The following is a 25,264-nucleotide window of genomic DNA, read 5'->3' on the forward strand; positions in this document are numbered from 1 at the left end:
AAAAACGGTGTGGGGATCCCCCCAAATCCATACCAGACCCTTATCCGAGCACGTAGCCCGGCCGGTCAGGAAAGGGGGTGGGGACGAGCGAGCAGCCCCCCTCCTGAACCGTACCAGGTGGCATGTCCTCAACATGGGAGGGTGGGTGCTTTGGGGCAGGGGGGCGCCCTGCGGCCCCCCACCCCAAAGCACCTTGTCCCCATGTTGATGGGGACAAGGGCCTCTTCCCAACAACCATGGCCGTTGGTTGTCGGGGTCTGCGGGCGGGGGGCTTATCAGAATCTGGGAACATCGTACCCCTACCCATTCACCTGGTGGAAGAAAAATATCAATGAAAAACACACTACACAGGTTTTTAAAGTAATTTATTAGGCAGCTCCGGGGGTCTTCTTCCGACTCCGGGGGTCTTCCAACTTCTCCGCTCTCCGGTTCTTTCTCCCTTCTGCCGGGCACCTCCGCTATCTTCTTCCAGCTCTTTTACTAGAGGGGGCCCAGTCTTCTCCCTTCTTCCAACTTCGGGGGGTCTTCTTCCGACTTCAGGGGGTCTTCTTCTGACTCCGGGCAGAAGGGAGAAAGAACCGGAGAGCGAGAAAAGAGAAGTCGGAAGACCCCCCGAAGTCAGAAGAAGACCCCCCCCCGAAGTCGGAAGAAGGGAGAAGACCGGGCCCCCGCTAGTAAAATTAGTTATTATTAAAGGGGGCTTCCAGATTCCGATAATCCCCCCCCCCGCAGACCCCAACAACCAATGGCCAGGGTTGTCGGGAAGAGGCCCTTGTCCCCATCGACATGGGGACAAGGTGCTTTGGGGTGGGGGGGCCGCAGGGCACCCCCCTGCCCCAAAGTACCCAGCCCCCATGTTGAGGGCATGCTGCCTGGTACAGTTCAGGAGGGGGGCTGCTCGCTCGTCCCCACCCCCTTTCCTGACTGGCTGGGCTGCGTGCTCAGATAAGGGTCTGGTATGGATTTGGGGGGACCCCCACGCAGTTTTTTCGGAGTAGGGGGTTCCCCTTGAAATCCATACCAGACCTAAGGGCCTGGTATGCTCTTGGAGGGGGAACCCATGCCGGGTTTTTTATTTAAAATTTGGCATGAAGTTCCCCTTCCTCGCGTTGTAAGTCACGCTAAAGTCGCCCCAAGTCGCGCTTTGATTCATACTCAAGTCGTGTCCAAGTTGCCTCCCAAAGTCGCGCTGAAAGTCGTGTTGCCCCTGTGTGAATGGGCTCTTAGGTTTCTATCCCTAAAGAGGTTTTGTTTTAATTTTTTTTAGCTACTCTGAACGTAAGACTTAATCAGGTAGATTTTGCCATATCAAATGAGGCATAATTTATTAACATTTGTTATATTTGCACTACTATTTGCAGATCAGAAGCAACATTTATTCAACTACTCCCAAAAAATAAACACATGAAAGACCCAACCAAATCACCTGTACATACAGTATCTGCTTCACAGTATCACTAGTAAACTATAACATACAGTAATCTAAAATCAGGTTCATTCGTTTTTTATGTAGATAAAAATGAAATTCAGAAACAAAAACATAATATTTAAGGTATTCAAAGGAAATACAAGTCATTACATATTAACGTATTCCATACAGACATCATCAACTATATAAAGAAAATAGCACCTACATTGAAAAATACAATGCTGTATTTTGCTCCCTTATTTGTCAAATTGAGTAGAAAACGTTCCACCAAGAAAAAGAAATGCAAATTCTGTCCTCTCCTCAGAGATTCATTTGTAACACATGTAATAATTAAAGAATCTCCATCAATCACAAATAGTTCAGATTCCATGTAATCATTAAGCAAACTTTCAAACCTGAAAGAAATGACAGTATTACGGAACAGATTTTTTTTTTTTTTTTTTAAGATGCATACGGTATATCCTCCAAATATGTAGCACAAGTTTTGTTTCCAAACACATACAGTACACAAACATAATAAGGAAATATGTTTTGTCTGTTACATTTTTTTGCCCCTCATGTGGAATAGTACCAAGTCTCAGTGCATTTCACACATAAATACATTTTAATTGACACAACAGATTTAAACATTTATCCATTGAGGTGTGCTGCACTGAAAAAATGCTTCAGGTCAGTGAAAACCTGCATATTCTACTTACTTGGCTCTTGATAACTGCTCCATGAGAAAGCTTGCCATTCCAAAAAGAAAATCATTATGCTCTGACAGCTCTGCATTGTAAAAATTGTGTATTAGTATGCATGTTGTAACTTGTTATATTTGACCAACAGTAGACGACCTATTACATTCTAGCAGCACTGTTTTTTTATAAGGGGGGGGGGGGTAGGATGGAGATTATGTTATGGCCACTGTAATTGCGCCTGTTGACACGGTCGGAAAATCCAACAAGAAAAATCTGATGTGAGCTTTTGGTCGGAAATGCCGACCGTGTGTATGCTCCATCGGACTTTTGCTGTCGGGAACAGAAGATTGAAAGCTAGTTCTCAAATTTTCCGACGGAAAACGGAAATTCCGTTCTTCTGTATGCAATTCCGACACGCAAAAAAACATGCATGCTCAGAATCAAGCAAAAGAGCAGAACTGCCTATTGAACTTCATTGTTCTCGACGGTCGGAATTTCTGACAGCATTTGTGTGACCGTGTGTATGCAACACAAGTTTGAGCCAACATTCTGTCGGAAAAAAAACACGGTTTTCTTGACGGATTTTCCTACTGTTTGTCGATAAGCGGATTACATGTTAAAACAAGCAGGTGAATTGTGGATAGCTTTACCTGACATTTGAATTGCAAATCTTCTTCCAGGGCTAGAAGGATGATCATTGCTGGCAGTTGGTTTACTTGGCTCAGAAAACTGTTCTTCTGTAATGCATGGGTCATTTTTATTTTTGCCTCTCTTTTTTCTGGGTTTGTCTGTGGCCATGATGTAGATCTATGTGTAAAATTATATAAAAAATCAATTTGTAAGGGAAGTAAGGCACAATATTCTAAGATTTCATTTGTGGAATTAAAACAGTCTGATGCAGATGTTTGTATTAGAACTGCAAAGTATGATTCAATATATTTTTCCACTGCTTGATCTGCAAAAAACAATTGCAATTGACTACAGTTTTCTTTATTTTTTAAGTGTTTCTTAAAGCCAGAATGTTGGAATGTTAAATGAAAATTTTGAGGCATGTCTGTCATTTTTTAATTTTTTATATACAATTAAATAATTGCATGAACATATTCCAAGTGTGGTGATTCCATACTGTTTGCCATAGAAAGACACCATTGTTATATCTAGATCTAACAGACACGCCCATAACCCTTTAATTACCATGATGGTATAGATACCAGGTGAGTGGACAACTAACCTGCCAAAAAGTCATAGATCCTAGTTATGTACAGTAATTGTTGTAGCACTTGTTAGCAAAGAATCAAATTTAGCACTATTAGAATGTTTTACACAAAAGATGTATGAAATACTCTCTTATATTGCAACCATATCTTCACTAGACCAATAAAGATCATATATGCAAAAGTCTCATTGCGGCATAGTGTCATTCAATTGGTACAATGATATCAACAAAATAAACTTTAAAAATATACAGTATATTTTATTACACACCAAATTAAAACCAATTATCGAGAAATATTCATTAAAACATAACTGCATTCAAACCCTAGCAACAAGCAAAGCTACATGTAAAACTTCAACAGCCACTTTTACAGTAGCAACAGTTATGGAGATCAAATAATGCATTGGGGTTTATTCCCTAACAATTCCTATAGCCCTCTTTACTGTATTCCGCTTCCTGAGAAAGACATCTAAAATTTGTCAACACTCTCAGCTAGTACTACGCCCTGGAGGAAAGATTTCCAATTTTTTCTGATCTAACAGTAAAGAACCCTTTCCTCAATTTAAGGTTAACCCTAATTTCTTCTAAAGTTAAATCCTGGCCACATGTTTTCTTGGATAAACAGTTTATTAATGTCTGCAACGATGTACAGTCTTTACAAACACCATCGACAACAAAAGGCCAATATATGAGGTCCTTAATTAACAATAAAAACAAAGTTGCAGTGCTAGAAATTAGACTTCCTAAACTTTATATGAGTTCTGTGAGACAGTCATACCACTCAGTCATACCACTCACCAGATAGCAAGAGCTTAGACAGTAAAAGATGTCAACTTAGCATGCAATTGATGTTCATATCAATCCAAAAACATGAGAGAATACACAACCTCCAACCACAGTGTTGTGTTCAAGCAGTGGGATGAAACCTTCCTGTTTCACTCCCGAAACAAAAAAGAGTTGGGCTAAGTGCTGCTCAGCCATTCACAGGGAGCTTTGTGTTCCATGAATGAATACAAAACTTCCTGTGATTGACTGAGGTGGAGAAGTGGGCATATGACGTTATGATCTCCAACTCAGCCAAACAGAGGAAGCTTTATATTTATTCAAAGAGTACAAAGCTCCCTGAGAATGGCCAGGCAGCCAGACTCTATTTTGTTCTAGGAGTGGAATGGAACGTTTTTTTCCGGCTGCCAGAACACAGTGCAGTATACTGTTTACACAGCATGCCCAGTAAGAGTATCTGTTAGTTCAGTAGTAGTTTGTTTGGGCCAGCTTGGATTTAAACATGTTTGGGACAAGTCTACTGTAGACCTACAGTATATTCAGACAAAAAAGTAAAAAAATAAAAATAAATGCAGCAGACCAGATGGACCATGTGATGGTTGTGTCGTGTGTGTACTAGGCACATGACAGGATGAGTGTGTGGCAGCCATATTGTTCAAAATACAGCTATTACATTTAACTTGTCTTCATCTTTCCTGTGTTGAACCAGAGATATAGCAGTAGTGCCCTTTTTCCCTCCTTCCGCCTTCAGTTCAGGAAATACACAAACTGTTAACTGATGGCAAGACCTTATCAATCCATTTATCGGACACACAGACCTCTCCATTACCCAATCCACAATTTCAGTCTGCAAACCCTAATAAAACTGTCACCCTGGCAAACTTAAGCAATCCTGAGAACTAATGCTGCGTACACACGGTCGGAATTTCCGCAAGCAAAAGTCCGATGAGAGCTTTTCATCGGAAATTCCGACCGTGTGTACGCTCCATCGGACTTTTGCTGCTGGAAATTTTCGCCAGCAAAAGATTGAGAGCAGGTTCTTAATTTTTCCGATGGAAAAAATTCCGATTGGAAATTCCGATTGTCTGTAGCAATTCCGACGTGCAACATTTCCGAGGCATGCTCGGAAACAATTCGGCGCATGCTCGGAAACAATTCGAAGCATTTTCTCGGCTCGTCGTAGTGTTGTACGTCACCGTGTTCTTGACAGTCGAAAGTTCGGAGAACTTTTGTGTGACCGTGTGTATGCAAAATGAAATCAAATAAATATAAAGTGCGGCGCAAGTGAAAATACTTAACTATACAATAATTTACTAAATGAAAAGAGTCCATATAGTGCACAAGTGAAAGAATTTCCAAAACGTGCTTCAAAGTAAACAATAGTGACTGTAGTGAGATTATCTTCTTGAGATCAGTGAGATCAGTGACCCACAGGAAAAAGAGATCCTCCACCAGAGACTAAGGATGGCCTCTCACCTCAGCTATTCGACCTGTGGCTAGGTCAAATAGCATGTCATAATCCTCCAAGGTACAGATGGAATCAGCAACCAATCAACCAGCTATGAGTTTCTCCAGACAAAACCAGCAAAAGAGGCTCAGCAATCCATGGACCGGTAAGTGTTAAATGACAAAAGAGAAGGGATAGTGCTCTCTGTATGCAACAAGTTTAATATAAAACAGAACAGATAAAACCACTCACATTTGCTGACACTCTCAGCCGAGTGTGTAGCGGACAGCGTGTCTCAAAGCTCAAGGCGTCCGGATAAGCAGCCGGTGTATAGGTCAAGATGTGAGGCAGACGAACGCGGGTGACGTCGACGTGACTCCTCCCCCTCGTACGCGTTACGTCCCAAGTAGGCGGGACTTCTTCAGCGTGGGGCGGGGATCAACGTAGACGTCCCGCACACATATAAATACCAGGCCGTTGCCATGGCTACACAAAAAATTTATATCTAAATCCTGCGCCATCTAGTGGCTAAAAACAAGACGGCCGGCAAAGAATGAAGATCTCACTCTATAACAACAGGAAACCGCAAGATATAATTTAAAAACAATTAAAATACAAATGACGTCAGCCGCATTCGTCTACTCACAAGACCCATTTTACAATATATTAAATAAACACAGCAGTATACATATCTTTGCCATGCAAAAACCCATACATTAATTTGCACTTTGTATCTGCTACATAATGTAAATTCCACTGCCATGCAATAAAATAGAACATTAAAATGCAGATTAATACAATCACCAATATCATAGTTAAATTGTATGAATCCTAATATTAAAATATGTAAAGTTGAAAAATAATAAAATAAAAATAAAAATAAATAGTAAAAAATACAAATTAAAATACCCCAATACATACATATTAACGATTCGAAATAAAACAATTGAGATCGAACTCAACGTTGAGTCCCGCCGGACCCTATGGTAAAATATAAAAATGACCTCCACCTCTTGATAGAGGGAGGTAAAGAAACAGGCATTCTTAATAAAAAGGAGGCGGCTTATCTTGACCCCTTCTACTGTCGGACCCCGATAATATATTTTTTGCCCAAATTGCATAAAAATGCCGAGCGGCCTCCTGGCCGTCCGATTGTAAATGGAATTGATTCCGTTACATCACGGTTGGGGCAATATTTAGATGTGTTTTTGCAACCTTTGGTTTGCAAGGTGCCTGCTTACTTACGAGATACTAAGCAGATAATTCAAATTTTGAGTTCCATCTCTTGCACACCTAATACTATATTGGTGACCGCAGATGTGGGGTCATTGTATACCATTATAGGGCATGAAGCAGCCTTGGCATCGGTCGCATGGGCATTGGAGTCCACTGATTTGGATTCTCAACATGTGCGTTTTCTTTTGGATAGTTTGCAATTTTGCTTGATGAAGAATTATTTTTGGTTCGATAAAGAATTCTTCCTCCAACGCTGTGGAGTAGCTATGGGGGCTCGTTTCGCTCCCAGTGTGGCCAATCTGTTCATGGCCCACTGGGAGCGAGATGTGATTTTTCATGATATGCCTCCTCAACTTCTTTGCTACCGTAGATATATAGACGATCTGGTGCTGATTTGGGAGGGGGATATGCCCTCTTTGGAGTTGTTTATGACTAGGCTTAATTCCAATGATAAGGGTATAGTTTTGACCTGGACTGTCTCCAAGGATCAAGTGACCTTTCTTGACTTAGATATATTTAAGTCTGGTTCTAAACTGGTCACTAAGAATCATTTTAAAGCAGTGGACCGGAATGGGTATATTCCTCTTAATAGCTGCCACCATCGATTGTGGCTATGTAATATACCACGTGGCCAATTCGTTAGGCTCCGGAGAAACTGCACCATGGAGACAGATTATTTGGCACAGTCTAACCAACTGGCTACTAGGTTTGTAGCTAAAGGTTACTCTATGCCCTTGATCAAACAAGAAATTGAAAAAGTCAGGAATATTGACAGGAGTCTGATTATACAAGATAAACCTCCCAATGGGGATATAGAAACAGCGAATTTCAAAATGTTCTTGGATTATAATATTCAACACAAAAAATTTGAAAAAATAGTAGCCAAACATTGGCCAATCCTTAAGGGAGATGCGGTCCTTGGTCCGGTCCTTCCTGAGCGCCCTCAATTCATTTATAAAAAGGCTCCTTCTTTGAGAGATCGATTGGCCCCTGGAGTTACTGACCCACCTGTCATTCCTCGACCCAAACTCTTTAATTTTTTGTCAGGATTCTATGCCTGTGGCAGATGTGCGACTTGTAAGCATGCGAAACGCAACATTAAAAAACGCAAAGTTTTCGTCTCTAATGTGACTCGGATAGAATACCCAATCAAACAGCTAATTACTTGCTCCACTGTAGGTGTGGTATATATGTTAGAATGCGATTGCGGGTTACAGTATATTGGACGCACCTCACGAGAGTTACATGTGAGGGTGGGCGAGCATATCAGCAACATTAGGCGTGGTATTAAGACCCACAGTGTGTCCAAACACTTTAGAGACTGCCATCAGAGGGACCCTAAGGGCCTTAAATTTTGGGGCATAGAAAAAGTTTCCAGACATTGGAGAGGGGGGCACTTTATTCGGCAACTGAGCCGCCGAGAATCCTTTTGGATCTATGAGACAAAGGTTTCTCATCCGGCGGGACTCAACGTTGAGTTCGATCTCAATTGTTTTATTTCGAATCGTTAATATGTATGTATTGGGGTATTTTAATTTGTATTTTTTACTATTTATTTTTATTTTTATTTTTTTTTATTTTTCAACTTTACATATTTTAATATTAGGATTCATACAATTTAACTATGATATTGGTGATTGTATTAATCTGCATTTTAATGTTCTATTTTATTGCATGGCAGTGGAATTTACATTATGTAGCAGATACAAAGTGCAAATTAATGTATGGGTTTTTGCATGGCAAAGATATGTATACTGCTGTGTTTATTTAATATATTGTAAAATGGGTCTTGTGAGTAGACGAATGCGGCTGACGTCATTTGTATTTTAATTGTTTTTAAATTATATCTTGCGGTTTCCTGTTGTTATAGAGTGAGATCTTCATTCTTTGCCGGCCGTCTTGTTTTTAGCCACTAGATGGCGCAGGATTTAGATATAAATTTTTTGTGTAGCCATGGCAACGGCCTGGTATTTATATGTGTGCGGGACGTCTACGTTGATCCCCGCCCCACGCTGAAGAAGTCCCGCCTACTTGGGACGTAACGCGTACGAGGGGGAGGAGTCACGTCGACGTCACCCGCGTTCGTCTGCCTCACATCTTGACCTATACACCGGCTGCTTATCCGGACGCCTTGAGCTTTGAGACACGCTGTCCGCTACACACTCGGCTGAGAGTGTCAGCAAATGTGAGTGGTTTTATCTGTTCTGTTTTATATTAAACTTGTTGCATACAGAGAGCACTATCCCTTCTCTTTTGTCATTTAACACTTACCGGTCCATGGATTGCTGAGCCTCTTTTGCTGGTTTTGTCTGGAGAAACTCATAGCTGGTTGATTGGTTGCTGATTCCATCTGTACCTTGGAGGATTATGACATGCTATTTGACCTAGCCACAGGTCGAATAGCTGAGGTGAGAGGCCATCCTTAGTCTCTGGTGGAGGATCTCTTTTTCCTGTGGGTCACTGATCTCACTGATCTCAAGAAGATAATCTCACTACAGTCACTATTGTTTACTTTGAAGCACGTTTTGGAAATTCTTTCACTTGTGCACTATATGGACTCTTTTCATTTAGTAAATTATTGTATAGTTAAGTATTTTCACTTGCGCCGCACTTTATATTTACGTGTGTATGCAAGCCGAGCTTCAGCGGAATTCCGTCGGAAAACCCATCCAAGGTTTTTTCTATGGAAAATCCGTTAGTGTGTACGTGGCATAACTGTCATGGTCTTACCTCTCTCCTGTCTCCTTCGTTTGACATGTGCTGGCGGCCATCTTGGTTTCCAGGTCTCTTGTAGCCTCCCACCCTGCGGCTCCTCCTTCCCACTGGGAGGAGCTGGATGCCTGGCTCATATATATAGGAGTTCTGTGGCTTCAGTTCCTTGCTTGGTCCTCCTGTGTTCACATGCTTCTAAGACTGCTGCTGCTTCTGGTTCCGATCCTGGATTCGTCTGACTTCCCTGCTGGTTCCTGATCCTGGCTTCGTCTGACATCCCTGCTGGTTCCTGATCCTGGCTTCGTCTGACATCCCTGCTGGTTCCTGATCCTGGCTTCGTCTGACTACTCTTCTGGTTCCTGACCTCTGGCTTCGCAAGACTCTGATTCGGGTTCACCATCTGTTTTGGACTTTTGCTTTAATGCTTGATATTCAATAAAGCCTTCTTATTTTTCACTTATCTCTTGTTGTACGTCTGGTTCATGGTTCCGTAACATTAGGACCAAGCCATGAATTTTGACGGTACAGAGCCATCCTTGCTACCCACGCTGGTTGCCAGACTTGATCAGCTGGAGTCCCTGTTGGGTCAGTTCGCCGTGGCGTTGCAAACCCTGCTTGAACGCACGGCTCATTTCGCTCCCGTTGCCGATGGGTCGGTCGTCGCTCCTGGGCCCGCTCCTACGGCCGATCCGACTGTTGCGCCAGAGTCTACCTCGACACCTGTTGTTGCGCCTGCGGTGTTTCGGGGTATGTCCGGTTCTGCCCCCCTTCCACAGCGATTTGGGGGAGAGCCAACTCAGTGCCGAGGTTTCCTTAACCAAGTGGGCATTTATTTTGAGTTGCTGCCACATGCCTTTCCCACTGAGAGATCAAAGGTGGGGTTCTTGATCTCGCTGCTCTCGGACAAGGCCTTGTCCTGGGCCAGTCCTTTATGGGAGAACAACAATCCGGTGGTTGCCGAGTTTTCCGGTTTTGTTGCTTCTCTTCGGAAGGTATTCGATGTGCCGGCTCGCGCCGCCTCTGCTGCGAAGCTCCTTATGTCCGTCAGACAGGGTTCACGATCCGTAGCCGAATACGCCATTGAGTTTCGTACCCTGTCAGCAGAGGTAGGTTGGAATAATGAGGCCCTGGTCGCTGCTTTCTCTCATGGTCTCTCGGATGCCTTGAAGGATGAGGTTGCAGCTAAGGACCTACCAGTGGAGCTCGAGGCTCTTATTTCTTTCCTGATTTTGATTGACACCAGACTCAGGGAGAGACCTTCCTTTAAGGTGAGCCTGCGGAGGCCTCCTAACAGTTTGGCGCCTACGTTTGCTGTCCCACCCGTGCCTCCCTCTCCTCCCACGCCTCCTGGTGTTGACTTGTCTGGGGGTGAATCCTCTCAGCTGGGGTTTGCTCGCTTGTCCGAGGGGGAGAGGGTACTCCGGAGACGCGAGGGCCGATGCATGTACTGTGGTCTCGATGGGCATTTTCGGTTGGCATGTCCAAACCGTCCGGGAAACGCTCGCACCTGAGATCCTGTCGGGGGCAGATCTTGGGTGGAGTCTCCTCGTCCCCGGTTTCCCGTGTTGATAAACCACTGATCACTGTTGTCCTCTCCTGGGTCGGGGGCTCGGTGACGACCCAAGCGTTGGTGGACTCTGGTGCTGGTGGTTTTTTCATTGATAGTGAGTTCGCTGCCGCCAATTCCATTCCTCTACAGGCTCGAGGTTCCCCGCTGGCTCTAGAGGCGATAGACGGCAGACCCCTCCAACCGTCACACGTGACTCATGAGACCCTTCCAGTGGGGGTAGCCATTGGTGCCGCTCACAGAGAGTCGGTCTGCTTCCAAGTTATTTCGTCTCCACACTACTCGGTGGTCTTGGGGTACCCCTGGCTCCAGAAGCATAATCCGACTTTTGACTGGAGATCGGCCGAGATCCTCTCATGGTCACCACAGTGTGGGGCTAAGTGCATCCATGGGCCTGTCAAGTTGCTGTGTACTTCCTCGGACTCTCTGTTGCCTCCTGAATACGAGGAGTACCGGGATGTATTCGATAAGGTGCGCGCAGTTGCCCTACCTCCGCACCGCCCATATGATTGTGCCATTGAGTTACAACCTGGTGCCGTTCCTCCTCGCGGCAAGGTCTATCCACTGTCGGTTGCGGAGAATGAGGCCATGGAGGAGTACGTGAGAGAGGCGCTGTCCCGTGGTCACATTCGCAAATCCTCGTCCCCGGCAGGGGCTGGATTTTTCTTTGTGAAAAAGAAGGGCGGTGAGTTGAGGCCTTGCATCGATTATAGGGGTCTCAATCGCATCACGATCAAGAACGCTTACCCGATACCATTGATTTCCGAGCTGTTCGATCGTCTTAAAGGGGCCACGGTCTTTACCAAACTCGACCTGAGGGCGGCATATAACCTGGTAAGGATCAAGGCGGGCGATGAGTGGAAGACCGCCTTTAACACCAGGACCGGTCATTATGAATCCTTGGTTATGCCCTTTGGGTTGTGCAATGCGCCCGCAGTCTTTCAGGAATTCATCAACGATGTTTTCCGTGACCTGTTGCAGCAGTGTGTGGTGGTCTATTTGGATGACATCTTGGTATATTCTGAATCCAGGGAGGCCCACATTCTGGATGTCAAACGAGTGTTGCAACGGTTACGAGAGAACAAGCTGTTCGGTAAGCTTGAGAAATGCGAATTTCACCGATCCCAGGTAACCTTCCTAGGTTACATCATTTCCGCTGAGGGGTTCTCCATGGATCCTGAGAAGGTTTCGGCTGTCTTACAGTGGCCTCGGCCCAGTGGTCTTCGTTCCTTGCAGCGTTTTTTGGGCTTCGCCAATTATTATCGGAAGTTCATCAGGGACTTCTCCATGCTGGCCAAGCCTCTCACGGATCTGACCAGGAAGGGCAGTAATTCCCAGGTCTGGCCGCTCGAGGCCATCCGGGCTTTTGAGGCCCTAAAATCCGCCTTTGTGTCAGCTCCGATTCTGTCTCATCCCAACCCTGGGTTGCCCTTTGTCCTCGAGGTGGACGCGTCCGAGACAGGAGTAGGCGCCCTTCTGTCTCAACGTAGGACACCAGAGGGTCCGCTGCTTCCTTGTGGGTTTTACTCACGGAAACTGTCACCCGCGGAGTGCAACTATCAGATTGGTGACAGGGAGTTATTGGCCATAGTGCAGGCTCTCAAAGAGTGGAGGCACTTGCTCGAGGGCTCGGTGGTTCCGGTTCTCATCCTGACGGACCACAAGAATCTGACCTACCTTTCTGAGGCCAAGAGATTGACACCACGTCAGGCCAGATGGGCTCTGTTCTTGTCACGTTTTAATTACGTGGTCTCCTACCTACCTGGTTCCAAGAACATCAGGGCGGATGCCTTATCACGGCAGTACTCCGAGCTGTCCAGGGAGGAATCTATACCGACTTCGGTCATACCTCCGAATCAGATTCTGGCCGCCATTCGCACCAGCCTGACCTCTCCCCTTGGTGAGCAGATTTTGGCGGCTCAGTCTGGTGCTCCCTCTGGGACACCCAACGGCAGATGTTTTGTGCCTGAGGAGTTGCGCACTCGGTTGTTGCGAACCTACCATAACTCCAAGACCGCGGGGCATCCTGGTAAGAATCAGCTGTCCTGGGCTGTTTCACGTCTGTTCTGGTGGCCTTCCCTACGTTCCGACATCGCCGCATATGTAGCGGCATGCTCCGTTTGTGCCCAAAGTAAGTCCCCTCGTCACCTTCCGTTGGGCCTGCTGCAACCCATAGCCACCGGGGAGCGCCCATGGTCACACCTGGGGATGGATTTCATTGTGGACCTCCCTGCATCCCGAGGCCATACGGTCATTCTCATGATTGTGGATCGGTTTTCCAAAATGTGCCACTGTGTTCCTCTCAAGAAGTTACCCTCTGCACAAGAGTTGGCCACGATTTTTGCCCGGGAGGTCTTCCGCTTGCACGGTTTGCCCAAAGAGATAGTGTCGGATCGGGGGAGTCAGTTTGTGTCCAGGTTCTGGCGCGCCTTTTGCTCCCAGTTGGGGATTCATCTCTCCTTCTCCTCGGCCTACCACCCTCAGTCCAATGGGGCCGCAGAACGATCCAATCAGGCCTTGGAGCAATTCCTTCGTTGCTATGTCTCCGATCACCAGGACAATTGGGTTGACCTCCTGCCTTGGGCTGAGTTTGCCAGGAACACGGCTGTGAACTCTTCCTCTGGGACGTCTCCCTTCATGGCCAATTATGGGTTCCAACCTGCCGTGTTACCGGAGGCATTCTCTCCCCAGGATATTCCGGCTGTGGAGGATCACCTTTCTGCTCTACGTGCTTCTTGGGTACAGATCCAGAGGTCCCTTGAGGTCTCTGCGCAGTGCCAGAAACTCCAGGCTGATCGCAGACGAGCGCCTGCTCCTTCCTACCAGGTCGGAGACCGTGTATGGTTGTCCACTCGCAACCTCAACCTTCGAGTGCCCACTCCCAAGCTGGCTCCTCGCTTTGTTGGCCCCTTCCGAGTGCTTCGCAGGGTAAACCCGGTAGCCTATGCCCTTGCGCTTCCTCCTGGCATGCGGATCTCCAACGTGTTTCATGTCTCCCTGTTGAAGCCACTGGTGTGCAATCGCTTCACTTCCTCGCTTCCTCGGCCTCGTCCGGTCCAAGTGGGCAATCATGAGGAGTATGAGGTGAGCAATATCCTGGACTCACGCCTGGTTCGCGGTCGGGTGCAGTTTTTGGTCCACTGGCGTGGTTATGGTCCAGAGGAGCGTTCCTGGGTTCCCTCCGCAGATGTCCATGCTCCTGCCTTGCTCCGAGCCTTCCACGCACGCTTCCCTCAGAAACCGTTTTTTGCACCGCGGAGGAGGGGCCCTTGAGGGGGAGGTACTGTCATGGTCTTACCTCTCTCCTGTCTCCTTCGTTTGACATGTGCTGGCGGCCATCTTGGTTTCCAGGTCTCTTGTAGCCTCCCACCCTGCGGCTCCTCCTTCCCACTGGGAGGAGCTGGATGCCTGGCTCATATATATAGGAGTTCTGTGGCTTCAGTTCCTTGCTTGGTCCTCCTGTGTTCACATGCTTCTAAGACTGCTGCTGCTTCTGGTTCCGATCCTGGATTCGTCTGACTTCCCTGCTGGTTCCTGATCCTGGCTTCGTCTGACATCCCTGCTGGTTCCTGATCCTGGCTTCGTCTGACATCCATGCTGGTTCCTGATCCTGGCTTCGTCTGACTACTCTTCTGGTTCCTGACCTCTGGCTTCGCAAGACTCTGATTCGGGTTCACCATCTGTTTTGGACTTTTGCTTTAATGCTTGATATTCAATAAAGCCTTCTTATTTTTCACTTATCTCTTGTTGTATGTCTGGTTCATGGTTCCGTAACAATAACAGATACCTGGTTGTAAATAGCTCAGCTGAAGGAAATGGTCAATACACATTTCTGCTAGCCTGGCTAGCAGCCAAAACTCTAAAACTTTAGCATATTTCTTAACTCATGAAATAACATTGCACAGCCAGAATATAGACATACTTACCTCCCTTAGTTAATTTGTAGCGTTTTGAGCACACACACTGCTACCCTAGTACTGGGAACAGAACCAGCCGATTCCTCTCCTTGGCGGACTGGGCATCCAAAACATATAAAAAATGTATATTATTTCGAAGATATATTAAGGCTGGAAAATAATCTGCATGTTAGCAGACTGTACTCAGTAGGTATTCAGAGATATGAATACAAATAGAAAACTGTATCTGAATATCTGATCTGCTCAATCTCGTGAAATAAAGTGGTATAAAACATTTTTTTATTAATAATAATAGTTGCTATCACAAACAAGTGTTATCACTTCACTTAAAAAGTGCAAATAATCAATAAACAGTGCTGCTCTGAAATTTCATATATCTGTGACTGATTGAAGTGACTTCAAAAAATCAATACATCAACTTTGCAAAAATCCAAAGTGCTTGTGCTTTCCTCCACCATTCTCGCAGGCTGCACTCTCAGATGTTTAAAGGGGTTGTAAAGGAACATTTTTTATTTCATAATAAGCATCCTTTACCTGCAGACATTCCTCTTTTCACTTCCTCATTGTTCGTTTTTGCTCAGTTGCTCTATTTCTTCTCTGTTCTGTTCACTTCCTGCTTGTCTGATTTTACTGACCACCGTGATGGGAGGCTTTACTGCGGTGGTCAGTAACGTGCTCACCCCCTCCTGGGAACTACATCTGTGTGGCAGGCTCTCTACGTGTTAGAGACTTCAAGGAGGTGTGAATTACTGGGAAATGTAGTTCTTACATGAACGAGCGCCGCAAACCAGGAAGTGAATGAGAGAACAGAAACTAGAATGCCGGAGGTAATATAGATGAAGGAATTTAATAGGTATTTACTCGTTTTTTAACAGAATCATTACACTATTCTGTCTGTCTACCTTGCAGACATTAATTTCAAGCAAAATTTTTTTTTCCTTTAGTGACCCTTTAACAACTTCACCCCCGGAAGAATTTACCCCCTTCCTGACCAGAGCACTTTTTGCGATTTGGCACTGCGTCGCTTTAACTGACAATTGTGCAGTCGTGCGACGTTGCACCCAAACAAAATTGGCGTTCTTTTTTTCCTCACAAATAGAGCATTCGTTTGGTGGTATTTGATCACCTCTGCGTTTTTTTATTTTTTGCGCTATAAACAAAAAAGAGCGAACATTTTTGAAAAAAAAAGCAGTACTTTTTACTTTTTTCTATAATAAATATCCCCAAAAAATATATATACAAAGGATTTTTTGACACTTTTGACACCATTTTGGGACCATTGTCATTTATACAGCGAACAGTGTTATAAAAAATGCACTGATTACTGTGTAAATGGCACTGGCAGGGAAGGGGTTAAACACACTAGGGGGCAATGAAGGGGTTAAGTGTGTCCTAGGGAGTGATTCTAACTGTGAGGGGGCTGGGCTACAAGTGACACAACAGTGATCACTGCTCCCGATAACAGGGAGCAGTAGATCACTGTCCTGTCACTAGGCAGAACAGGGAAATGCCTTGTTTACATCTCCCCGTTCTGCAGCTTCGTGACACAATCGCGGGACACTGGCGAAAACCGAGTCCGCGGATCCCGCAGGCATGGTCACGGAGATCACGTCGGGCACACGTGCTCACACAGCGGCAAATTCAAAGCAATGTACCTGTACATTGCTTTGCGCAGCCATGACATTCTGCCGAAGTATATTGGCGTTAGCCGGTGGGCAAGTGGTCAGATGGCCTCTGTCACTACCCCTTTGACTCCAGAGAAAAGGGGAATGCCAGGCCATTTTGACAACTCTCAGGCAACATCTGGCAACTGAAGATCTGTCAAGTTATAAGAGCCAATTTACCACTTTGTTCATTGACTGGAATCTACTGAAACAGAACATTGAAAGTATTCTCATTTTCAACTCAGTTTTATTTCTTCTCTGTTGCTTTATTGTCTGTATTGTCTTATTTCTTTGAAACACCCTTTTTCTGTAAATATTATATTTTCACCACTTTGACCTTTTCAATATTGAACCCTATTTTGAAAAGTGTTGAAATTGTGCAAACTAAGAGCCCATTCACACCTGAGCGTTTTGTCGCCTGAAGCTATAAAACGCTAGAGGGGAAAAAATCCATTATTCTCAATGGAGATGGTTTACATCTCCACTCCAAAACGCCTGAAGCTCAAACAAGTTCTGGACCCTTTTTTGTCACTCGAATTGGGCTCATTTGGGCATTTTTTAACGTTTGTATTCCCATGGAAACTAATGGAAACGCTTGATTCAAGCGTCTAGCGCGACAACGAGCGTTTCTACGGGCGTTTTGTTGCTTTAATCTGTTCTGTGAAATAGAATATTCACCCAGGAAGAAGATAAAAATATCTACAAACATAGCAACAAATGATGAAAGAGATTATCATTTTTCCTATTTGCTAAAATAAAAAAACGACGAAGTTCGAAAACGTCGGACAACGCTGTATGCAAACGTGCAAATACGAGCGACAAAACATGCGACTAAACACTACGCTCAGGTGCATAGGTGGCTTTTTAATTAGGCTAATTAGGCGGTCGCCTAGGGCCTCACACTTACAGGGGCCTCGTGGCTGCCTAACTTACCCAATGCATTACCCCAGTTTTGAGGGACAGGGGACCCTAACACTGCTGTGCTCAGGCAGCGTTAATAACCCTGACTCAGGAGCAGGGCCGCCAGCGTCCCTAACAACCAGTGAATATTGGTGACACCACCCCTAGTGACGTCAGTGACCCAGCATGACCTCTGATGTCACAAGGGAGCAGGTTCTGGGGGGCCTCCAGATTCTGATAAGCCCCCTGCCCGCAGACCCCCACAACCACCGGCCAGGGTTGTGGGGAAGAGGATCTTGTCCTTGAATTATTTTTCCCATCATGGGCGAGAGTGGTGCCCCATGTCAAGTTTTGCCTAAGGCCTCACAAAGCCTAGAGCCGCCTCTGCTCAGGTGTGAATGGGGCCTAAAAGAATCCCTGTCTCTTGACGACTGATGCTGTATATGATAAATCTCTGAATATACTTGTCTTTGGTGACAGTGTGTGTGAAGACGTTTATTTTAAAATCATAATTGTATTGCTAATCTTGAGGAAGTTCCGACTCTTCTGTAAAAGTCGGTGGTGGCAGATAAAGAGTTAATTGCTTAAGTTACTAACCCAGTGACAATCGCTCTCGAGCTGCTGGCACCTAGATTGTGGCCCCACGAGCTGGAAAATATTTGTGCAGGGTGTAGCTGAGATTGGCATTGCGACGTAAGTGACAGCGTGGTGTGAGATTGGCTAGTCTTTTGTCACGAGTGGATAAGAAAAGCAGGAGTCTTATACTGCATTTCGTCACAGACCACTTGGTCTTTTTTCTGCTGTCACTCTTCTAGGTTTTTATGTTTCTGAAATAAATGTGACATCTAGGTAGAACTTGTAAAAGTGCAAAGAAAAAAAACTATAACAAGGTGACCTATGCTCCTATTAAAAGCTGGTACTAGAATCATTACTAATTAAAATGAAAACAAGCATTACAAGTCCAAAGTTCAGCTCAAAGGAATTCATATCTCGATGGAGATTTTTTCTACTTCAGCTTATCTAACCTTGCAGATGTAAACACGTTCACCTATCTTAAAGCGGAGATCCAGCCTTTTCATGTTTATTAAAAGTCAGCAGCTTTCAAAAAGAGTAGCTGTTGACTTTTAATAAACAGACACTTACCTGCTCCACGGTCCAACGACGTGGCCGCCCGGAGCTCCACTCCTCCCCCCCCCCCTTCTCCGCCAGCACCTCCATTCATATTGTGGGCACCCGGTCGTAACAGCTTTTGGCTTCACGGCCGAGCACTCACTGCGCGAGTCGCGCTGCGCTCTATAAATGGACAGGCGATCTCCTAGGACCTGTCACATTTCCCAGGAGATGGCCTAGAGGGAGGGGCTGCCTACGGCGAGAGGAGGAGTCACCAAGGGCGGAAGGAGGAAGTGGGACAAGAAGTCCCACTCCTACCGAAGCCCCCATCCCCCCCCCAAAAAAATGACATGCCAAATGTGGCATGTAAGGGGGTGAGGAGTGCTTAAAGCGGAAGTTACACTTTTGGGTGGAACTCCGCTTTAAACACATTGGCCCGGATTTACATACATTGGCGCATATTTATGCCGCCGTAGCGTATCTTTTTTACGCTACGCCAACGCAGCGCAGAGAGGCAAGCACTGGATTCAACAAAGCACTTCCTTCCAAATCTGCGCTGGGTTTCTCAGGCGTAAGTCGGCGTAAGTGGAAGTGGGTGTGAGCCATGCTAATGAGGCGTGACCCCATGCAAATGATGGGCCGAGTGCCAGACAGATACATATAACGAACGGCGCATGCGCTGTCCCGTGGCCGCATCCCAGTGCGCATGCTCACAATCACGTCGGGAACAACTGCCTAAGATACGACAGATCACTGCCTACGGTGTGAACGTAACCTACGCCCAGCCATATTCACGTCCAACGTAAACAACATAAAATACGACGGCTTGAGTTCCCTGGTGCAGACCTTTGCATGTCTGCTGCTGAGTTACACCTCCTTTATGGGGCATTACTTTACGCCGGACGTACGACTTACGCAAGCCGTGTATAGAATGCGCCGGGCGCACGTACATTCGTGAATCGGCGTATCTCCCTCATTTCCATATTTGAATAGAAAATCAATGGGAGCGCCAAATACGAGCAGCGTAAATATGCGCCCACTATACGCCGGCGTAGGCAAGTTACGTCGGTCAGATGAAGCCTATTTTAAGGCGTATCTAGTTTTGTGGGCACGGCGCACAGATACGACGGTGCATATTTGCACTTACGCGGCGTATCTCGAGATACGTCGGCGCAAGTGCTTTGCGAATCCGGGCCATTGTGCACACATAAATGTATATAGATATAAAAAAAAAAAAGAAGATGTTTGAAGATATATACTCAAATCTTGGATTTGACCTTGAAACATATAAAAGACTGGATATATACATGGAATGCGCCCTCCTCTCAAATATATGCTGCCAGATTATAAGCTGCTCACAGGCATCCACCACAGACTTGTGCAGGCATCGGCCAACACACCTCCACACTTCTCCAGCGGGGGTAGTAGTATTCATTATGTATGCTCACAAACCGGCCAGCATGGTCTGCTACAGGCGGAGTGGCACTCGCAAGTGGTAGAGAAGAAGCATGCCCGCCAGCCTGACTAGGCACCTCCTTTGCTGTTTGGCTTTAAAGTGTTACCAAACCCACAACAGTAAAATCTGTCTGCATATGCAGTAAAGCATGCTTGTAATACTCACCGTGGAACTTAAGGGGTTAATCCTGTGCATTGTGTAAAAAGGCTGTTTGATCCTGTCTTCTCTGATCCTCCACTTCTTCTACTGTCCCCAATCCATCTCCTGATAGAACAGAGTCTAGAGGACAAGCTCCACATGTTTGGTGTGTATTGCTCCCTTTTCTTGGGAGGGTGCATGTGATCAGCACAGGGCCAATCAGCACTGTTCAGACAGAGGGTCAGGAGTCATGCAGCCTCATTGGACAGTCAGAAGAGAATAAAAACTCCTCCTACAAGCCTTAACCAGTCACTGATAGAAGTCACAAGACTGCTATATACTGCTGATGACAAAAGATATTTATTAGTTTATATTTACTAAAACTATTCCATGTCCATGTTCTGTGTACTGTGGGAGACCAGATATAGTAAACGCAGGGTCCTGGGTTTAGTAACACTTTAAGTTTACCTGCGTCAAAACAGGTCCTACACGTGGCTCTTGCTGCTGCTGGCGGGCCTGCTTCTTCTCTACCACTTCCGAGTGCTCCTCAGCCTGTGGACTGTGCTAAACGATTTGTGAGCATACATACAGAATAGGGGGGAGAACAAATAAATGGGACTTTATACGTCGGCAGAAGGGCACGGCTGGGCACATGCACGTACCTGTACGTTGCCTTTAAGCCGGCGAAGGCAGACCCGCGGACCTGATCGCCGCCAGTGTCCCGCGATCGGTTACAGGAGCTGAAGAACGTAAACACACCTTCCCCGTTCTTCTGTGTGGCAGTGACACTGATCGTCTGTTCCCTGATATAGGGAACGACAATCAGTGATGTCACACCTACAGCCACGCCCCCCTACAGTAAGAATCACTCCCTTAGGGCACACTTAACCCCTTCAGCGCCCCCCTAGTGATTAACCCCTTCACTGCCATTGTCATTTTCACAGTAATCAGTGCATTTTTATAGCACTTTTCGCTGTAAAAATGACAGTGGTCCCAAAAATGTGTCAAAAGTGTCCGATGTGTCCGCCATAATGTTGCAGTCACGGAAAAAACGCTGATCGCCGCCATTACCAGTGAAAAAAAATATTAATAAAAATGCCATAAAACTGTCCCCTATTTTGTAAACGCTATAAATTTTGCGCAAACCAATTGATAAACGCTTATTGCGATTTTTTTTTACCAAAAATCGGTAGAAGAATATGTTTCGGCCTAAACTGAGGGAAAAAAAATGTTTTTTATATCTTTTTTGTGGATATTTATTATAGCAAAAAGTTAAATATATTGAATTTTTTTTCAAAATTGTCTCTCTATTTTTGTTTATAGGGCAAAAAATAAAAAACGCAGAGGTGATCAAATACCACCAAAAGAAAGCTCTATTTGTGGAAAAAAAAGGACGCCAATTTTGTTTGGGAGCCACGTCGCACGACCGTGCAATTGTCAGTTAAAGCGACGCAGTGCCGAATCACAAAAACTGGCCAGGTCCTTTAGCTGCCTAACGGTCCGGGTCTTAAAGGATCACTAAAGGATTTTTTTTTTTTAAATAGCTTCCTTTACCTTACTGCAGTACTGGTTTTATGTCCTCATTGTTCGTGTTTGCTTTGAAGTAGCTGTAATTCTGCTCTGATCTCCACACTTCCTGCTTGTCTGGCTCCTTATGAAAAATCTCATGGCAGCTTTTCACTGTGGTCCAAGCTGTGTATCTAAAACTCCTCAGAACCAATCAGATTCATTTTAAAAACAAAACACTGCCCTGGATTTGTTTGTTTTTGTTCTGTGGGTCTCTTTACTTCACAGAAACATGAAACCAGTTTAAAAACAAAAGTGAAACTGCAGGCACATTATATGATTGAATTTAATCTATTTGTAATCATTTTTAAAAGGAATCGGTTAACTTTTATGTCTCTATACCCTGTAAACAGTGATTTCAGCAAAACATTTTTTTCCTTTAGTGACCCTTTAGGTGGTTAAATAGCGTCACTGCACATTATATTTTATGATTGAAGCACTTTTTTTGGTATGTAATGTGCACCAAAGGATACTAATATCATGAGAGAAAAGTTTACCTATAAATAAATAAGGTATAATGACATGAAATACTTTCTGCATTGTCTATAATTACAGTGAATGCAGTAGCACTGAAAAATATATAGATACATACTTTATATATGCGTGTATTTTTTTGAATATATTTCTTGCAGCCAATACAGGCAGTCCCCTAGTTACAAACGACTCCTACTTTCAAACGGAGGGAGACAACAGGAAGTGAGAGGAAATCTACCCCTAGAAAAGGGAAATTCATTCCTGTTATGCCTTGTACACATGATCGGATTTTGCGTCCGAATTCCGTTCAAGCTGTCTTGCATACACACTGTCACGCCAAATTCTGACCGCCAAGGACGCGGTGACGTACAACACAACGACGAGCTGAGAAAAATGAAGTTCAATCCCTCCGAGCATGCGTCGACTTGATTCTGAGCATGCGTGTTTTTTTCTCCGTCGCCGTTCCATACAGATGAACGGAATTTCCGATAGAATTTTTTTCCGTCGGAAAAAAGAGAACATGTTCTCTTTCTAAATTCCGATGGAAAAAAGTCCGATGGGGCACACACAGGGTCGGAATATCCGCTTGGCTTTTTCCATTGGAATTTTCGATCGTGTGTACAAGGCATAAGGGTTATTATGGGAAAAAGGTGTCTCCACTGATGCTTTATCACCAAGGCTGGTTTCCACAACAACCCAAATTTATTTCAAAATCCAATTGTCATTGGGACAGAAAGTAAGGTGAAATCTTCTGGGTCACAGACGGCAAAACAAACATTACATGGGTGGTAATAACCCTTACCTATGCAATCCAAAAAGCTTGAAAATAGATTTTGAATGTGTAAATTCAACAAATGTATAAGAAAGGTTGTGTCAGAAGCGTACCTTGTGAGCTGTGAGTTAGTCCAGAGAATTCAGTCTCAGGGCTGAGGAGAAGCTGCTGGCAGTTATAGAGCAGATGCTGAGCATGGAGCCTCCCACCCTCTCCTCCTACTTGTGTCGGTTTCGTTTCCTCATAACATCAGCAGATGCTGAGCGCAGATCAGAGACACCAGGGAGGGAGTTCTCAGTGACGTAAACTAGAAGGGTCTATTTATAGAGAACCTATTCCTCCTGTTCACTATTACAACATGCTTTCATAAAGAACTTGTATTTCTTTTTACAGCAAAAAGCCTGCAGTATTGGGAAAAAAATAAACATTTATGCCTGGTTCACACCTATGCGTTTTTTTGGTGCTTTTTGCAGAAACGCACTATAGTCCATGTAACGTGGTTTCCTATGGTACACATTCACATCTATGCTTTTTTCAGCCACTGCGTTTTTGGAAAGGGTCAGGGACTTTTTTAAAAATCAAAACAGTGCTTTCTTTGCTTTTTTGGTTCCATGAACTTCAACGGAGAAGCTGCAGAAAAGAAAAGCATGTAGTGCCGTTTTCCTGCGATTTTATCGTGATTGGCGTTTTGCGTTTTTTATTCTGCCCACCACCAATTTGGCCAAACAAAGAAAAGCATAAAAAACACAAATTGGAGTAAAATTGCGTGTGCAAAAATGCAAAATGCACTGTAGAATGCACCAATTGCAAACGATATAATCAAATAGAGCTGTCTTTTGGTGGTATTTGATCACTTCTGGGGTTTTTATTTTTTTGCACTATAAACAAAAAAAGACCGTCAATCTTGGGAAAAAAAAACAATAATTTTTACTTTATATTATTATAGCATCTACAAAATAGGAGATATTTTTATGGCATTTTTATTATTATTTTTTTACTAGTAATGGCAGTGATCAGCGATTTTTAGCTGATCACTGATCGCCGCAATGGACTCCAGGACAGGTAAGTGCCCTAATATTAAAAGTCAGCAGCTGCAGTATTTATAGCTGCTGGCTTTTAAAAAAAATTAAAAATTCCGGCATAGATCCGCTTTAAGCTGGCCATACATGGACCATGATTTATTTGGTACCCCAAACCACACTCCAGGTGGAATGAGGAATTGTTGTTGTATTGAACTGCATTTTGTTGTTTTAGGCCAATGCAAGTTGTTTGCTACTGTGATTTTGGTATATTCCTCTGTCATCCCCCTTTTGTTTAATGGCGCTATTCGGTTTAGTCCTCCCCACTTCTTCCATGTTCCCTCAGTCAGTGTGTAAGTTATTCACAGACATGGGGTTTAGGAAAGTCATTGCCTTCTCACGTTTCAATACTGGAAAAACATCATCTGTACTGCAATTAGTAAAAATGTGTTGGATTCATCTTCTGTGTCGTATTGAAGACTTAAAGGGGTTGTAAACCCTCATGTTTTTTCATCTTAATGCATCCTATGCAACAAGGTGAAAAAACATCTGACAGTAACCGGCCCCCCAGCCCCCCCCCCCTCCCATATTACTTAATTGAGCCCTGGAATGCCCCACCGCGAGGATGCGCTGCACTGTAGCTCTGCCCAGGTTTCTCGGCTCTTGATTGGATAGATTGATAGAAGCGCAGCCATTGGCTCCCATTTGAATTTTGCAGTGCTTTTTTTTTTATTGGTATTTGTCCTAATATTTTTAAAGGTTTAACTATGTTTTATGTATTTTTTAGGAGCGAATGAGACAGAGAGAAGGGAGAGAGAACATAAGAGAGGGAGAAAAAGAGAGAAGGATTAGGGAGAGGGAGAAAGTGAGAGATACAAGAGAGGGAGAGAGCAAGGAGAGAAATATGTGAAGAAGAAAGAGAGAAGAGGGAGAGGGAAAAAGAGAAAAGGCGTCCCCTTTGACCCCAAAGTTCCCTAACCATGACCCTTAAATCCCAATCATCCTGTGTTTGCTACATATTTTTAGTAAAATAAATCCCAATAAGCATTTACAAACTATGGAATATTTTTATTCATTTATTTTACTAGTAATGGCAACGATCAGCAACTTATAGTGGGACTGCAATATTGGGGCGGACTGTCGGGACACTAACTGACACTTTTTGGGGACCAGCAACA

The 25,264-nt window shown here is 44.7% G+C and overlaps 1 protein-coding gene across 2 annotated transcripts in view; it reads right to left on the reverse strand.

Moving 5' to 3' along the window:
- The window catches only part of LOC120920724 (probable ATP-dependent RNA helicase DDX60), a 294,719-nt gene extending 271,438 nt beyond the window's left edge, over positions 1 to 23,281 (reverse strand). Inside the window, exons 1-5 of one of the 2 annotated variants that reach the window (XM_040332963.1) lie at positions 23,181 to 23,281; positions 14,997 to 15,084; positions 2,760 to 2,916; positions 2,128 to 2,197; positions 1,635 to 1,824 (exon numbers count right to left, since the gene is read on the reverse strand). In XM_040332963.1, coding sequence (XP_040188897.1) covers positions 1,635 to 1,824; positions 2,128 to 2,197; positions 2,760 to 2,907 — 408 coding nt within the window. In that variant the 5' untranslated portion in view covers positions 2,908 to 2,916; positions 14,997 to 15,084; positions 23,181 to 23,281. The remainder of the gene's footprint in view (positions 1 to 1,634; positions 1,825 to 2,127; positions 2,198 to 2,759; positions 2,917 to 14,996; positions 15,085 to 23,180) is intronic. The other variant, XM_040332971.1, reaches the window with a different exon arrangement.
- Between the last annotated feature and the right edge of the window lie 1,983 nt (positions 23,282 to 25,264).

The sequence above is a fragment of the Rana temporaria genome, chromosome 1, assembly GCF_905171775.1.
Source record: "Rana temporaria chromosome 1, aRanTem1.1, whole genome shotgun sequence".
NCBI classification, from domain to species: Eukaryota; Metazoa; Chordata; class Amphibia; order Anura; family Ranidae; genus Rana; species Rana temporaria.